Raw genomic sequence first — 12,484 nt, 5'->3', positions numbered from 1 at the left:
TCACATCACCTCTGAGAACTGCCAGGTCCACAGAACAAACAGTCACTGAGCACCAACTGCATGTGAGGCAGCTGCTCTAGGGGTGCTGGACAGCTTAAGTGAATCACAGATTCTGTTCTCAGGAAGCATAAAGTTGGGGAAAACAAAGCTGGGAGGGCCAAGAGCACGTGATTAAATATGTGTTATCACCAGGTTGGGGTTCGGAGGGTGGTGCTGATGGCACCCTCAGTTCCCGAGTTGTTCATGATGTCGAAAGTTTTGTCAATAGCGTGAACTTTCCTGGAACAAAGAGTCGTTAAGGGCCCCTTAAGGCCTTTGGAGTCCAAGTTCTGCAATGATGATTCTGTTTGGAAACCTACAGGGCTAGAGTTCACAAAACTTGGACGTCCCAGTGCTTCCTTCCTCCAGACCACCAGTGTGGAGCCTTACTGGTGTGTGGAAAGACTGAGCAGAATCCACTCTGTTCTTCAACCCTGCCTTCTCTGCTCCCATCTCTGGGACAAGCCAGCCCCTTATGCAGACTACCCATGTGATCAGCTAAAGGGGGAAAATCACTAGAGCAAAACTTGGTCTTGATTGAAGGAACCACACACAGTCATGTTCCGTGGAGTCCCTGGGAATCATGAGCTCTAACACTGTGCAGGGCACAACTTGGCATCCTGGAAAACCCTCACCTAGATCTCACGCTATTCTTGGTTATGGTCTCCCTTAATTGGTCATGCAAAGTTGCCGAAATGTCCAGCAACCTAGGACACCCTTAACCTTGAGGGACATCAGACACAGTACTGAGATCATCTCAAATGTCTAGGCTGGAGTGGTGTTCAGGGGCCACAAGCCCTGTTGAAAATTTCTCAGATTATCTTGGATTAATTCTTTGAATGACTCTGCTCTTCTAAGAGCTCTTCCTTGACCTTTGTCAAAAGCTAAACTGCAACAAATTTAAAGATCTATCGGGTTTTATTTGTGATTCTACATTGGGGGCACACCTCATTCTAGCTCTAATAAGTCAAGCAGAGGATCCTGGTCTTATGGACAGAAAAGGGCGGAAGGAAGCAAACAAATAAAGAAGATTGGCCACTTCAGAGTTCCTTTTATCATAGGATTAAAACAGAGGTGACTACTTATTGTTACCGTCACAGTATCTAATGGGAGTCCAAGTCCTTGCTGTCCCAAACAAAGAATTGAGCAAAACACACAGAAGTAATAGGCAAAGTACAGATTTATTGAAGGTGAAGGTTGAAGTAATACCCTGTAAGGTGGAGCAGAGTGGGCTGAGCAAGAGAGAGAGGTTCAAGGTTCCAATGTCTGGAAATTAGTGTCTTCCATGCTGAGCTGGGAGTCGTTCTCTTCCCTACACAGACCTGATTGAAGACCTTCTCTCCTTTGCTCCCATTGGTTACCTTATAAAACCTGATTAGAATATCTCCAATTCTCTGCCCCCCTCATTGGTTACTTTAGGAAACCTAATTAGAATACTGTCCAATTTACCCCCATTGGTCATTTTAAAATACCAAATTGTGGCAGGGCTTGTCATGGTGATAAGTCCTCAGGGGAAGGAGTTGTCATGGGAATGGGACTTATCAGAAACAGGGACAGGACCCTTCTCCCTGTCTCGTCTCCAGTAGAATCCTTCATATACCCTGCCTCTGCCATTTGGGCATCCCAAATTCCTGCCTAATGTTATTACACTGACTTAGGTTGACCAGAAACAGGCCCATTTTGAAGTTCAATTTCATTATGTGGCACTTAGACTAAGTAGTTCTGTTCGGGTTAGTCTAGCCTGCTAGGGCATAGGCTGAAGGCCAGTCCAAAACAAAGACCTCCTGAAGCTTTTAACATCTTCTCCTAAAGTAGCTTACCATTTTTCACTGGTTTTTACTGCCCTTCATAATACTTGTAATTTCTAAATAAGTGGACTATTTACTGGAGATTTCTCCATCTCTTCCCTCTAGATCCTGATGGCAAGCTCCATGTCTGTCCTGTCCTCTACTGTCTTCTCAGTTGAGAACAATTCTGACTTTGGATTAGACAGTCTATGAGCATCACTTCTCATTAATGACTGACTGACAGGAACAAAGAACGAACAGTCGGTTTTCTGTATCTGCAAGTTCCACATCTGTGGATTTAACCAACTGCAGTTTGAAAATTAAAAAAAAAAAAAAGAAAGAAAATTCCAGGAAGTACAACTTGAATCTGCTGCATGCCGAGCACTATGCTAAATTCACACCAGTGAAGAGATGGCACCCCCAGCTGTAGATTCCTGCCACTTCAGAGTGCCTCAGTCCTTGTCCAGCCCTTCCTGTTTGAGTCTGGCTCACCTTGCCTCTTGATCACTTACTATGGAGTTAGGTATAGTGGTTGGTTTTGTTACTGAACTTGTGCAGACTTTTTCCTTTGTCATTATTCCCTAAACAATGTGATATAACAACTATGTATATTGTATTATGTATAAGTAATCTGGGGGTGATTCAAAGTGTATGGGAGGATGTGTGCAGGTTATATGCAAATACTAGGCCATTTTATGTAAGAGAGTTGAGCATCCATGGACTTTGGTATCTTCTGAGGGTCCTGGACCCAATCCCCCACTGATAATGCAAAGACAACTGTATACCATAGGGTCTAATTTCCCTTCATTCAGACATGGACCCAAAAGAAATAGCAAATTGTGAGCACAAATAGCCATATAGTATACACAGAGAAGTTAAATAAGTCTTCAAAAGTATGTGCCATTTTGTATCTGAACTCTTTTCTCTCCCTCTCATCAAAGGATGATTGGATAGCCTACAAGATCTCTTTCAGCTCCCACATTGCATGACCCCTGATATGGCATTGGGTGAGACCACCCCAATTCCCATCTCTGAACTAAGAGCTAAAGCAAAAGTTAGTACTGACTGCCTTAGGTCTGAGAGAGGAGTCACTGGTTTCTAAGATCCTTGGGAAAGGGTCAACATCAGCATTATTTTTGAGAAGTTTCTGTTCCGTGGGAGGAGGACTAGCTCTGACTTGGTCACATACATTGTGGTTTCCTTACAATGCCTAAAGGAAGGATGTGGTTCAACTTAAGTACAAGTCCTCAGTGATGTCTGTCTCTAAATGAGCTCAGAATAGATCATCTACGTCATGACCTCCCAAAAGTTATCCTAGGATAGGTCCATTGTTCGTGGACCACAGATGCCCCAGAGTGCCTGCTTTTCTCTCCACCTGCCCCACAAGCATGCTGCCTCTCTCCCCTCATGAGGTGGATATTTTCTGATTAGACCAATCACTGTAGATTTCCCTAATCTCTTGGAAAGAAAAGTTGAATTTTTCATTCAAATTTTAACTTCTGGCAGTCTACAATGCTTTCTTGGCACTGGCTAAAGCTTACCCCGCCTCCTTGCATCATCCAATCAATGGCATAGGCTGTGTGTCCGCTTTTGGTCTGACTGGAGAACTTGGCTGGAAGGCCTGAGACTGGGAGCTTGAGTACTAGCTACTATGGCAGCAGCCGCAGCCGGTGGAGCAGCAGCGGGGGCAAAGTTGGGCCTGCGTGAGATTCGCATCCACTTATGCGAGTGCTCGCCCTGCAGCCAGGGCATCAGGGACTTAATCGAGAAACGTTTTGTGGAACTGAAGAAGGCCAATCCGGATCTGCCCATTCTAATCCGGGAATGCTCTGATGTTCAGCCCAAGCTCTGGGCCCGCTACCCATTTTTGCAAGACAAGAATGTCTCTTTGAACACCTTCAATGCTCATCAGGTAACCAGAACCCTGGAGAATGTGCTAAGTGGCAAAGCTTGAAGTCTCCACAGAAGTGTATGAGCAAGAGCCCCAGAGTCTGAGCTCTGTTGGACTGAATACAATATGGAAAAAATGTGTTCCCCTGTTGCTTATAAAGCTTGTGCTGTAAAATGCGGCAGTCTGGCTGGGCACAAATCACGAACCACTCAAGCAGGAACAAACTTTATTTCTGAACTCCACCAGCACACTCCCCACATGCTCCCCGGGAACTCTCCCACATGCCTCGTGGTTCCTCCAGGAACCACCAACCGGAAATCCCTCCTCAGGCACCTCCTCAACCAATGCGAACTCTCCCAGAATCCCTGCGAGAACTCCAAAGTAGCAGGAGAACTCCAAAGTAGCAGGCCCAGGCGGACAGCAGGGGTCTAATATACACAGCTTAACATAACCATTATCATCTCAATGGCTTGCTGGCATCACCTCTCAACTACTCAGTTCTGCCAAAAATGCCAGGCATCATCCCAACAAGGCTGTGGCCCTCAACAGTAAAATGCTGCCTCAGGGGGGAAAAAAAATGACTTCCACCCTATACATGGGGGGGTGGGGGGAAATCCCACCCTACTCCCAGCTCCAGGGTGAACCTTGACCAGCTTAAACCACAGACAATTTGAGTGCCTTCAGAATGGCTGGGGCCACTCTTGGTTACATCATCCCACAGTTCCAATGAGGAAAGGATGGTGTCTTCCCTACAGCTGTGTCCCTGGCAGCTAGATCTCAGCGGTGCCTTTGCGGGTGATTCCAGGTAGCTCAGGACCAAGGCCCAGATCCCAGGCCTGGAGACCAGGGAGTCCCATCTTGGGTCAGCTCAGCAACAAAACCTGGATCTTGTCTGAAGATATATGGACCAGGATCAAGCAGTGACAATTCCTAGAAGAGAACAAAAGCACAAACAAAACCCACTAAATCATGAAGGACAAAGCCGAAAAAGACAAGAAACTGACAGATAGAGGGAGGCAGGAGGCATTCCTGGCCCATTCTGCAGCACACCTCTTCTGGGCTTATCCTCCAGCTGTGTGTCTCCTGAGGCACTGCTGAGGCCAAAGTTTCCTCCATCCTCCATCTCCTAAGGATTGTGGAATTATCCTCGACTCCTTTCTTCCTTCATCTCACACAAATAACCCACAAATAAATCTTATTTGTTTTATTTTTGGTTTTTTTAATTGAAAATTGATAACTTCTCTGTGCACGAATTTATGAAATACAAAGTGATGTTATGATGTAGGTATCAATGTGGAATGATTAAGTCAAACTCATTAGCACATCCATTACCTCAAATGCTATTGCAGTAAGAACATCTAAAATTTCCTCTTAGCAGTTTTGGAATATGTATTTATTAACCATAGTCATCATGCCATGCAATAGATTTCAAAAAAAATTATTTCTTCTAAGACTTTGTGTCCATTGACCAACATCTCCCATTCCCCTCATCCTCCAGCATCTGGTAAACCACCATTCTCCTCTTGGCTCTTATGAGTTTGGTATTGTCTTAGAATCCATATATAAGAGATCATGCAGTATTGTCTTTCTGTGTTTGGTTTATTTCACTTAACAAAATGTCCTCCAGGTTCATTCGTGTTGCCATGAATGACAGGATTTTATTCTTTTTAAAGGGTGCACGGCATTCCATTGTGTATACATACCACATTTTCTTTATACACACATCCATAATTATGGTTGATTTCAAAACTTATCAATTGTGAATGATGTTGCAGTGAACACAGGAGGGCAGACATTTCTTCAACACACTGATTTTAAAATCCTTGGAAAACATACTGAGACCAAATGGAAATTCTATTTTTTTTTTTTTTTAGTTTTTAAAAGAATCTCCATTTAGGTTTTCATAATGACTATACTAGCTTATATTTCCATCCTATTGACTATATTTTAAATATACATTCCAAATACAATCATTTCTCACTAATTCACTGCTTTCATTCTAGTCTAAGCCACTATCAATTCTCTCCTGGAATAATGTTAACACTCTTAAGTGGTGGTGTCTCTGAATTCACCCTTAGCCCCATTTATTCTCTGCACAGAAGGCAGAATAATTATTTTTAAAACTTAGGCTGATTTCCATTACTTCTTGCTTGAAATCCTCCAATGAATGAAAACACTGAGAGTAAACCTTGAAGTCCCCACCCTCACTCTTACCTTCACTCCTTCTGTACCAGTCACATTTTTTTTTTCTTGGAGCCTGGAATGCTCTTCTCCCAAATATTTATATGGCTGGCTCCCTCACTTCATTTAGGGCTCTGTTCACAGACCACCTCCTGAAGAGGCCCTTTTTTTGGTTTAGATATTAGATGTTCCCCCAAAATTCATGTGGGAGACAATGCAAGAAAGTTTAGAGGTGAAATGATTGGTTTATGAGAGCCTTAACCTAATCAGTGCATTAATCTACTTGAATGGGTTGACTCAGTGGTAGACTGAGACCTTTGAAACCATGAGGCCCTCAAATTTTCCTCCTCTAAAATTGTTCTTGTCATGTTTTTTAGTCACAGCAGAAAAAAAATTGACTAAATCAAGCCCAAATCAGTTTACCTAAACAAGTAATTTTATACCATTCTATCCTCTGACCTGCTCCATTCTTCTTCAAAATGCTCATCGTTTGTTTATTGTCTATCTCATAGCATTAAAATGTAGGTTGTATGAAAACAGAGACCAATGTCAAAGTCTACATCTTCCTTCCCAGTAATAGTCGAAGTGTCAAAGGGATAAATGATCTAAAAATGTGAATCCTCCTAATGCCTCCACCTTAATGAATTTAGGCAAGTCACTTACCTCTTTGCTTCTGTTTCCTCCTGGTAAAGTACATGTGATAAAATGTATTCTGCAAAATAAAAAAAAATAAAGTTCTATCTTCCTGGATTTGATATTTAAGCCTGGAATAGCATTGATTATTATTTCATCCACCCAAAAGTTTTAATAAATTATGAAACTATACTTTCGAACTTAGAAGAGTTTTATTTTAAAACTGCACCATATATATATAGATATAGATATAGATATATAATGTGAAATACCTGTTCATGCATTTTGCCCATTTTTTAAAATTTTGTTATCTGGATTTCTGGTTTGGATATATTGTCTAGAACTTTATTATTGTCTGAAATTTCTTTTTTATGCCCTAAACTTTGGAATGAATTTTTTAATGTGAAATTCTAGCTTGGCAATTTTTTTTCTTTCAGCACATTATAGACATCATACCATTGCTTTCTGGAGCACATTGTTTCTGCTGAGAAGTTAGCTGTCTATCTTATAGTTGCCCCTTGAAAGGTAAAGTATATATCTGTCTTTTACCTTTAAGGATTTTGTAGTTTTGTTTTATCTGTGGCTTTTATTAGTTTTATTATAATGTATCTAGTTATGGTTTTCATTTTATTTATCTTGCTTTGGATTCATACTAAGTTTTTGCATCTTAAAACCTAATGTTTTTAATAGGTTTTAGTTGTCTATATCTTCAAATATTCTTCTTCCCTGTTCTCTCTCCTCTTGTGGAATTTAAACTCAAATATTATTCCTATTCACCGTGTTCCACATTCCTTATACTCTTTTGCATATTTTATATCTTTTTTCCCTCCACATTTCAGTATGGCTATTTCTACTCACCTATTATACAGCTCATCATTCTCCCCTTACTTGAGTCTTAGTAGCTATTAAACCCATCTACTTGTTTTTTGGGTTTTTTTTAGTATATTTATTTTTTAATTGTAGTCAGGCACAATACATTTATTTATTTATTTATTTATTTATGTAGTTCTGAGGTTCAAACCCAGGGCCTCGAATGTGCTAGGCAAGTGCTCTACCTCTGAGCCACAACCCTAACCTATCTACTTGGTTCTTAATTTCAGTTGCAATGGGATTTTATTTTTAATTTCCAGATTTTCTATTTGATTTTTTAAATGTAAATTCTTATTCTCAGTGAATTTCTTCTATTTCCTTGAATAATTAATCACAGTTATTTTAAAGTGAATGTTTGATCATTCCAATATCTGTGTCATTTTTTGGTCTGTTTTTCTAAAGTCTATGTTTTCCTCTTAATATAATTGATAATTTTCATTGAATGATGAATACTGCACATGAAAACTTAGAGTACTGTTCATTGTCTCTCTCTAAAGAAGGTCACCCTATTCTCTGCAGAGCACTGTAGCAGCACACCACCTCAACCCAATCAAGATCTAATTATGCTTGGGATTTTTTTTTTCAGTAATTATCAAGCTCACTATATTTCTGTTTCACTCCTGAAGTTTAGCCCTCCCAAGCACCCCTATCGAGAATCTATGATTTTTCTTATAGTTCCTCCTCCTTGATGGACCCTGAACTCAAATTTTTGTCTCCCAGCACTGCCTGTGATTCCATTCATCAGCTTTATGATTGCTTTTTCTCCCCATTACCCTACAGATTTTAAATGAGTAAACGCCTTGAAGAAAAAATCAGTGCAGCATCTGATCCTCTTTTCTCTAGGATCTTGGACACTTAATCCTGACTGCCCTACACACCTGGATCCTAATTTCTGCCCCTCTGGCTTCATAGAATTGTTTAAAGCTGGACAGTCTTTTCTGACTCTTAGAAGTCAACCCTGTGCCCAAATGCTCTGCATCTTGTCCCATTCCCAAGGAGTTAAGTAGCAACTGAAAAAAAAAATGCACTTATTTCAATGAACTGCCTTCTTTCCAGAATTTGGCCCTTCAAGTCCTAAAAGGTTTGGATCTCTCTGATGCTTTCAAACAAACTTTTCCTTTGTACTTTATTCAAGTTTTCTAGGTGGTCATGACAAGAACAATGACCTGCTTTAAGTGTTCAGCTTATCATAGTTGAAAACCTAGTACATCCATATAAAATGATCTATTTTTAAAAACCCAAATGGTTTTCAATAAAAATGTGTTTTCCCTCCAGTAAAATCATTTCTCAGAGAACACAGGCTGATTAGACATAAGATGATTATTTTTCATGTAGAACACAGGAAAATTCTTCACTGGCAGTAGTGAGTCTTCAACAGAAAGCTTCTCTGAAAAGTTGCATTTTCATGTTTTCTGCCTCAGAAGGGAAATAAAAACCATTCCATTCAGTGTGTGTAATGTGGCAGGGTAGGTTGGAGGGCTGATGTGTAAGAAACAAGCAACAATATCAGAAAATTGCATCAGTACAACTTTTATCTTTTGAAACAAAACTACTGCTCCAAAATTCCTATTGAAAATCACATCTTATTTTCACTGAAGAATTTATGTGCGGTTGATTTTCCTGTTCTGGTTTTAGTTAACAGCCTCATTTTTGTGTGCTTCTCAAAAGACAGCATTGAGCCCTCACCCTTGGGAGTCGTATCTCCACTTCCACACAAGCACTCTGCCCCTTGCTGCCTTTCAAACTGCTGGTCCTGCAAAACATATGAAGGTGCAGTGCTTTTTAAAGCTAGGAATGATAAAGCCACCTCACCTCCTGAACCTGCTTTCTAGGCTTCCTGAACATGAAGAGGTTGGGTGAGAATGAGGGTGAGGTTTCATCCACACAGGAAAAGAGCAGCCCTGGGCCCCAGTGGGGCAGGAGCATGGAGACCTTCTACCAACTTCTCCTCAGCTTATCCTATAGCTTTTCCTGAGCTCCCTTCACAAGCTCTTGTGAGAGGAACTGGACCTTAGGGAATCTAGGCAAAAAGTATTCTATAATGACTATTCAATTTTTTTTCATTTATTAGTGACCTAATTTCATTTTATTGAATTCATTAGAACACAGGTCACCAAAGACATAACTGGTCTCCCAGACGGGAACACTGGCTGGATATCTGCTGAACAGACTATGGAAGTTATGCAATGATTTTCATGCCAATATCTTCATAGGTAGCTCCTTCCCATCTCACCCTGGCACAAACTTTTATAGCTTACTCCTATCCTCTTCAAGATTAAAACTAATGATCAAGACAAAATACTCATTACCCAACTTGCTTTACTCTCAACTAAAAGCATTTGGAAATATTTTCTTAGAGCTGAGGAGACCTAATGTGGTTACTTAGCCCAGTCACATTGAGTGACTTGCCCAAGGCCAACCTATAAATTAGAGGCAGACTAGGAGTGTCTAAGCCCTCTAGTGACATGTTTTTCCTCTGAACCCTACTACTACCGGCTTGGCCAAATAAATAAAGAGCAAAAGAAATTCATTCATTCAATAGGGTCTGTTAAGCACCACGTTTTTACCAGACTCAACACCAGTGGCTGGGGATCCAGCGGTGAATCTGGTGGAGCTACATTAGAGACAAATAGCTTGTCCAACAAGAGATTGCTGATGGCAAAAGCACAATGGAGGAAATAAGCCAGGATGATGCAATATGGATGCTAATCAGAGAAGACTCCATGGGGAGGTAGCATTTAAGCTGAGATGTGACAAGAAAGAGGCAGTCATGCACACATCTGGAGGGCAAAGCATTCCAGGCAGAGGCAATTAAACAAAAAGTCCTAGGACAGAAAAGAAGGCCATCATCTGGGAAGCAGAGCACATGAAGAAAGAGGAGCAGAGAATGACCAGGCAGGGGACAGAAGTCAATAATGTCAGTTGTGTAGGCCATCAAAGGAGTTTGCACGTTACTTTCTATAAGGAATAGAAAAAAATCTCTCTTGCTACGTCTTCCCCGAATAGAATATACATGAGGTCATGGGGTAGAATGCATTCTCAGTGCTAATTAATTGAAAGATTATACCAATGTACAAGGATATTATAACCAGGTGATAGCTTCCATCAGTGATAGAAAATGCATTTATTTTTCCAAGCTGAGGCAATTGATCCTCCTGACAATATTCAAGGGCACTGACAGCACTTTCACTGGGCCCTGTGATTAATGCAGATTTAATCAGCTTATCTGATGGGTATCAGTGCAGAGCTGTGGCAGCGCCCCTATGGACCCCCACATACTGATTGGTGTATCTAACAGAACTATTGTTTGGCTGAGGCGAATCCAGGACCAGACCAGTTCAGTTTGTCCCGGAGGCACTGCACTATTGTGAATAAGCTGCCTCCTGACTGGCTGGAGTCACAGTAATTGTTTATTAATTTTGCCAAAGAGTAAAAGATTATCCACATTGATTGGATCCCATCATTTGGCCTGGAATCCACATCACATAACAAATGCTACATTGCTTTGGAATATTCCTGAACTGACATGTGGCAGGCAGAGAGACTCCAAATGAGCTCATCTCCACCAGGGTTGTGACCAAAAAAAAAAGTCAAATTAATAAAGGACAATGGATCAGCCAAACAGCCAGCTGCTGTCTTCCTGCCCTGGCACATTGTCATGCATCCCTGAAAATCATGTCCAATTGGTTACGACAAGGGAGGGTCTTGAAATACCCCACTGTGTGTAAGAATAGGCGGTCTAAACTCCAGCACCTTGGCCACTTTCCATTTGGGGAAATTATATTCTATGCATCAAGAATTTCCTCTGCGTTAGGTCTTCGTAAATAACATAAATATGACCAGATGAGGTCTCTGCACCCACTTTCAGCACCTTATCCTCAAAGGCCTTTGCTCAATGTAATGTTAAAGTTTACCACACACATATGCACACACAAAAACTGTCAGAACCCGGTAAGTTTTTCCCATACAAGTGACGATTTTATACCTACTGTGGATAAGGTATGAATATATTAAATAAAACAATGCTCAACTCAGAGACCTGTATAATTTGCTTCACTATTGGGTATTTGTGGTAGGAGTTTATTGGTTTCTACGTCACAAGGGACCTCATTATGATAGAAGCTTTGCCTGCAGTGCAGCATAAATAGGGGATTGGCCCCATTTTCTGTGCTTTTGGGGGAAGGGTGGACAAAACTGTGATGCTGTAGGAACCAGGAAGCTGGAGCCGAAGGCAAATTGAGAAGATAGAAGTGGCCCAGCCAGCTGCTGTTTGAAGGCCTGAGCAGCTCATAAATAAATAAATAAATATATTTATTTATTTATTTATTTATTTATTTACTTTTATTTATGTACACACACAGTACATATATTGGACATATACATTATACATCTTTTTTATAATACATAATGTAATAATAAAGGTATATAATGTATCTCTATGTATGTATTCAGGGTGGAATACCCCACACCTCCAGACCCCTCAGTCAGCAAGCTCACCTTTGCCTCCTCTCCTGAGCCTTTTTCTCTTCTCAATAGAGCCTTGACTTCTTCCTCCAGTTGCATGGGTTAGGAAACTCGATTCCATCACCAATATAAGGGTGGTGGATGGCTTTGCTGTGGATCCTGATTTAGAGTTCAGAAAACATGGTTCCCCTATAGCTCTAGGAGCTCATTTTGGTCAAATTTTATTGACAAAAAAAAAAATGACCAAGACAAGGGGTAGAAGTGTGATCCACATTTCTTCTTCCTCGCATACCCACCCCTACCTATCCAATAAGAGACAGCTCCGGTTAACCACTCAGGTGCTTCACCTGTAGACTCCAGCTCCTCCAGCCAGGTAACATTGAAAACACATAAGCACCCTTTAATCATCAAAATAATTCTGCATCCTACTTGTAAAATAAAAAGAGTGCAATATCCTTGGAAAGATGTTAGTAAGATCAATTTCTCTTACAGCTTGGGATTTGGAGTTTTCTTGTTTCTATTCCTCTTTTTTGTACAACACTCTTAACATTCATTTCACCTAGCTCCCCTAAAATATTGACTGCATCCCTCAGATATTTAATAGGGTTTAAAAATTTGG

The 12,484-nt window shown here is 40.8% G+C and overlaps 1 protein-coding gene across 1 annotated transcript; it reads left to right on the top strand.

Annotated features, from left to right (window-relative positions):
• The first annotated feature begins 3,364 nt into the window (after window positions 1-3,364).
• On the top strand, window positions 3,365-3,894 carry LOC101977537 (NADH dehydrogenase [ubiquinone] 1 alpha subcomplex subunit 2). Its single transcript, XM_005322880.4, has one exon. It carries the CDS (start codon window positions 3,478-3,480, stop codon window positions 3,778-3,780), a length of 303 nt encoding a protein of 100 aa, XP_005322937.1. The 5' UTR covers window positions 3,365-3,477; the 3' UTR covers window positions 3,781-3,894.
• The last annotated feature ends 8,590 nt before the right edge of the window (window positions 3,895-12,484 follow it).

Source organism: Ictidomys tridecemlineatus, chromosome 5 (assembly GCF_052094955.1).
Source record: "Ictidomys tridecemlineatus isolate mIctTri1 chromosome 5, mIctTri1.hap1, whole genome shotgun sequence".
Taxonomy (NCBI): Eukaryota; Metazoa; Chordata; class Mammalia; order Rodentia; family Sciuridae; genus Ictidomys; species Ictidomys tridecemlineatus.
This window is presented reverse-complemented; position numbering and strand designations above follow the sequence as displayed.